This window comes from Centruroides sculpturatus, unplaced genomic scaffold (assembly GCF_000671375.1).
Source record: "Centruroides sculpturatus isolate CEXI.00-Female unplaced genomic scaffold, Cexi_2.0 scaffold32, whole genome shotgun sequence".
NCBI classification, from domain to species: domain Eukaryota; kingdom Metazoa; phylum Arthropoda; class Arachnida; order Scorpiones; family Buthidae; genus Centruroides; species Centruroides sculpturatus.
In genome coordinates, this window is record NW_019384445.1 from 115,016 (window position 1) to 120,314 (window position 5,299).

The following is a 5,299-nucleotide window of genomic DNA, read 5'->3' on the forward strand; positions in this document are numbered from 1 at the left end:
GTTATTATATTTTAAAAAATTATTATCGTTCCGTATGTGTTTCAAAATGTCTTTTAAATTACTAACAACAAATATGAAAGACTATGTGCAACGTTGTAACAAATTTCATTTCCATCCAAGTTAAGAATGATATGACTCATCGAAAACTGCTCGAACGAACATAAACAGTGGCGTAATTGTCTGTTATCGACCTACTCCAGATCGATTTTGAATTTGTAAACTGTCATTGCTCTGGAAGAAACAATTTGTATCACTTTTGCTACGGATATAATTTGTATTCTGGAATTTTTTGCATACCTTTTTAATACGTATTTAATTGCGGCTCGCAAAAAATTTCAAATTTTGAAAAATGGCTTGGACTATCAAGGAGCTTGGCCACCCTGGGTATATTAGAAATTGACCTTTTAAGTATAGGAAAATTCTCTGCAAATCTAAGGGTTGATTTATAAAATGCAAAACTTTATTACATTGCACCACTTATTCACTGAAGTGATGTTCCACTTAGGATAACTCCAGAAGCTGACACAAGTATTTTTAACTAAAGCTTTTGTACTTGCCAATGGCCACACTAAACACTTGTAGTTAGTCAAGGGTTTGCACCTCAACAACAGGCAGGCCATGTGGAAGTTTCCGAGTTTTCTTTAGGTTATAACACCTAAATAAGTGCAAGTTACCCATAGAAAGTTCTAGGAGACATCCCTCTCACCAGATAACCCATTTGTCATGTTGCTATAAGTACTAAAGTTTGTGTTTGGTGGATTTTAACAAGCGATAGTACTTCTACTGGTTGCACTTCTGGACATATTTTAGGTTCATTAAGCAACGTTAATCTGATATAAATTTTTTTATTTATAGTTGTGTGTGAACTTTTGTAGACTTCAGAGAATTTGAATGATGCCATTAAGCTTTGTTTTTTCTCTAGAGCAAAATACTGGTCCTTTTTCCAAAATAGACCTATGCCCTGTGGGCAGTAGTGGTCCTTTTTTCTGCACTCATTGTGAGTTTAATAGAATCGCAATGGGATGGGGCCTGACATATTCAGCTCAGACTGCCCATGAAAAATTTCTGGAGGGATGCTCACCTGGATTTGACTTGATATATACAGTATATAGAAATTAATTATTTAATTTGGTTAATATGCAGTTAACTATTAAATGTAACATTTTACATAATGATAAAATATTTATTAATTTCTAAATTTGAACCATAATTTTAACATTGGAACTTATTCAAAATATTCCAGATGGACTATGGTGACCAGTATGTCCAAACATCGCAGTGCAGCAGGAGTGGTGGCTTTCGAAGGACACATTTATGCATTGGGTGGACACGATGGACTTTCTATCTTTGATTCCGTAAGTACGATTAATGGACTAATTCGGTTTTTATAGTATTAATGAAAGTGGACTCTATCTGTGATTTGCAACAGGTGGAGAGATACGATCCTCAGACAGGTCAATGGACTCCCATGGCACCCATGCTGACGAAACGGTGCAGATTGGGTGTTTCTACTCTGAACGGCAAGATATATGTGTGCGGTGGGTACGACGGCTCTACCTTTTTGCAAACAGCGGAAGTGTATGATCCGCTGACTAAACAATGGAGTTACATTTCACCTATGAACGTAATGCGTAGCAGGGTGGCCCTAGTGACTAACTGTGGGAAACTTTATGCCATAGGAGGATACGACGGAGTGTCGAACCTGAGCACGGTTGAAGTATACAATCCCGAACTAGACCAATGGAGTTTTGTGGCTTCTATGTGGGCACACGAGGGTGGGGTAGGTGTGGGAGTAATACCTGTTTTATAAATTTTGATAGAATATGCATAAAATTTAATTAAATGTTCAATTTTTTTAAAATATCGAGCATAAAATTATGTCATTCGATATTTTTCCGAATATTAAGCTATTACATCGATTATAAATAATTTTGCCATAACGAGTATTGTTAAATATTTGTACATTGTTATAGGTATTTAAATATATATATAAATCATGCTATATATTAAATAGGAACAATAAATTTATATTCATACATTGTTCACATTTAATATATTGTTAATTCGATTGTAGTTTTTCTTCAAGTGCAATATTATTATATTTTTGTTGTCTAATAAATAATTGTAAGACAAATTTGTTTCATTGTTATTTGGATCAAAGTATTTATTTATTTACTTGCAAACAAGACTAGTAACATCAGAACTGAGCAAAACCACTTGACTAAGAGATCCGTTGGCTTGATACAGTATAACAGAATAATACAGAGATTTTATTTTATAATTTATGTTACACTTTTTTGTATGGTTACCTAACACACACGTGTTCAAAACTTAAATTAAAGAGGAACACAATTACTGGCGATGATAGATGGAAAGTCAAATGGTGATGATGATGATGAGACTGCCATGATGATGTCAGTGCTTCATCACAGTTCGAGGACATATTGCATAGTGATGTGTTTTTTCTGCCTGGGTAAGCACTTTTTATTTTATATCTACAGCCAACTGCTGTATGTATATTTTTCACCAAACACTTACTTTTACTGTTCTATCAGATCATCACATGAATTGTATTCTGCTTAATGTATTAATTTTGAGTTCAACATTATACAAAGTATAAAATATTGTTTAAAATTAGTTGTTTTGTAAAATCCTAAAGTTGCTATNTGCATCGAATAGAATAGTGACTAGTACATATAATGTTATTTGTTTATTTATTGTAGGATGTAATGAATAAAATATCTAATTATTCTTAATATAATGTTTTACTATATCACCCAGAAAATTGTTTTTCGCCCCATAAAATATAAATTGTTACTAATCGCCCCCTCAACATGGAAAAACGCCCACATGGGAGCGTTTTTCCCCCGTTATCGCCCCCGTTGAGAAACACTGATATAGAATCTTGATTAATGGGGTACTACTACATATACATATATATATATATGTCCAAAAAGTAAGCATAATTGTTCAATAGAGCAGAAATAAACAAAATAAATAGCGGAAATTGTACGTAAATGTTTCCAGACAATGAAAATATCTGGAATGTAGTAAAAAGTTTCATACTTTTATTATAAAGCACAAATTTATGCAGAATATGAAGGCTCTATAGATATAACAACAGCATTGCATTGTTTTTGTTGTGATTCATCCATTGAGAACAGTTTGTTACTGTTTTACTTTATGATACTGACAGTGCCATATACCACACAGTTGATGCTAAAGAAGATTTTATTAAATACAGATCACCACATCTAGGGTTTGGGTCAGATTTCAAAGAACTGGTGATATATGTCAAGCAGAAAGTGGACATCTTAGAGTAACCATGCCTGAATAGGACCTGTATTTTACGTTAGCAGTATGTTGTATCAAAAGAATGTCTAGTAAGGAGTTCTCTGCTGAACTGCTTACACTCATTAGTGATAGTTTTTTTGACAGTGTGTGTACAGGAGGCTTCAGGTTTTTTCACTCAGTCCATTGATCCCTGCTCACAGAGCCTGTTTAAGATGGTGTTAATAACATTAACGTTAGACTTTGAATAAATAAGGCAATGTTTTATTTATTGACAAGTTCACTTACAGTCTACAGAATGAATCTCATTGGAATAGAATCTTGAGAAAGTGGAAAACCCAATACAGTCACACAAATATTGTGGAAAGAGACCAGGTTTTAGGAGGTAATACAGTATTATGATTTGGAATGGTATTATGTTTAATGGCCTCATTGGACTACGTTTTTGTAAAGGAGTGCCATTATTGCAAGAAGGTACAGACACAAGGTTTTGGAACCTTATGTGACACTTTTATGAATTTGCTAGGGATGCTTATTTCATTTTTGTATGATGACAATATCTGGGCACATAGGGCTGCATTTGTTAATTACTTTCTTAGTGAAGATACTCATATACTCATCACATTGCCCGACCAGCAAGATCTCCATACCTAAATCCAAAAGAATGTGTGAGATGCTCTAGGCAGACATGCTGCATCCTGTCAGTCTCCACCAAGAATATTCTTGAAGCATCATAATATTTTTCTTTAAGAATGGACTTTGTTTCTAACAGAGTTGATAAATATTATAACAATTATCATAAATCAAGAGCTGCGCATTGCAAGATACAATTGCATATATTAATTACTTTCTTTGCAAAAAGATTTATGATGGTTCTTATTATTTTTCAATTAACATAATTTAGATTAAAGTTTTGTTTTTCAATTGTTTTCTTACATAAAGAATGCAATGTTTTGCTTATATGTTAAGTTTCATGCTGTTCTGATTAGTAGTTTGAGAAATAAGCCAAATTAAACCTTATGCTTATTTTTGCATTTGTATTCATATTTTATGTTAAATATCTTATCAAATTATCGGATATATATTTATGTAACCAATGATTTGATGATTATATTATTAATTTTTAAGATAATAATTTATTTTTTCATATTATGCTTTTCTCGTTAATTAAAGATAATTCATATATGTTTAGAATTGAAGATTTAAAATAAATTTAGTAATTTGAAATTTTATTTCAAAGGCGATTCATTGAGTACAGTGGAAGTTTATGATCCAAAAGTGGAGAGATGGCAGATGGCAGAAGCCATGACCATGTTGAGAAGTCGTGTTGGTGTTTCTGTTATGCATAACAAACTGTATGCTATCGGCGGCTACAATGGCAGCGAGAGACTCAGCACCGTTGAAGTCTTTGATCCTAATTCCAGAACATGGAGTAAAGTTGCATCTATGAACTGTAAAAGAAGGTAAGAGTAATCACTTTTGATGTTTTCTATTTTTTAAAATTTTTTTATGATTAAAAATAGCAGGAAAATATGGAATTAAATGACATGTAGTGCTCAAATGAAATAATCAGTAACATACTTTAATATAAAAAAAGTTTAGGGTTTCTACATTAACTGATAAATGTGACATTAACCGTAAAATAATTAGCCAGTTAAGAATATATGTTGGTTTATTTAACAAAGGATTTGTTTATTAACATTATGACCTAATACTTTGTCAGTCTTTCCCTTGCTTTGATGACTGCATGAGAACAAGCCATGGAAAAAATATTTTTCTGATATAATTACAGTGACCATATTTTTTTGGGGAAAATAAAGGACATATCGAAGAAAATCAAAAAATACCTTATAAAATTCATAAGTTTATAACATTTATTACGAAAATAGTAGCATACAACAATGCATACATTAAAATTTTAAACAATCTGAATTATTACACATACACACATTGTAAAAATTTAAATAACATTAATTTTGATACTTTTCAGTAGAATTAATTTTTTTTT

At 32.0% G+C, this 5,299-nt stretch overlaps 2 protein-coding genes across 2 annotated transcripts in view; both read left to right on the top strand.

Annotated features, from left to right (window-relative positions):
• LOC111620348 (kelch-like protein 18) overlaps positions 1–5,299 on the top strand; it is a 29,023-nt gene that overhangs the window by 19,097 nt on the left and 4,627 nt on the right. The window contains exons 4-6 of the mRNA XM_023362262.1: positions 1,244–1,355; positions 1,430–1,750; positions 4,585–4,754. Coding sequence (XP_023218030.1) covers positions 1,244–1,355; positions 1,430–1,750; positions 4,585–4,754 — 603 coding nt within the window. The remainder of the gene's footprint in view (positions 1–1,243; positions 1,356–1,429; positions 1,751–4,584; positions 4,755–5,299) is intronic.
• The window catches only part of LOC111620346 (kelch-like protein 18), a 12,392-nt gene continuing 11,636 nt past the window's right edge, over positions 4,544–5,299 (top strand). Inside the window, exon 1 of the mRNA XM_023362261.1 lies at positions 4,544–4,596. Coding sequence (XP_023218029.1) covers positions 4,585–4,596 — 12 coding nt within the window. The 5' untranslated portion in view covers positions 4,544–4,584. The remainder of the gene's footprint in view (positions 4,597–5,299) is intronic.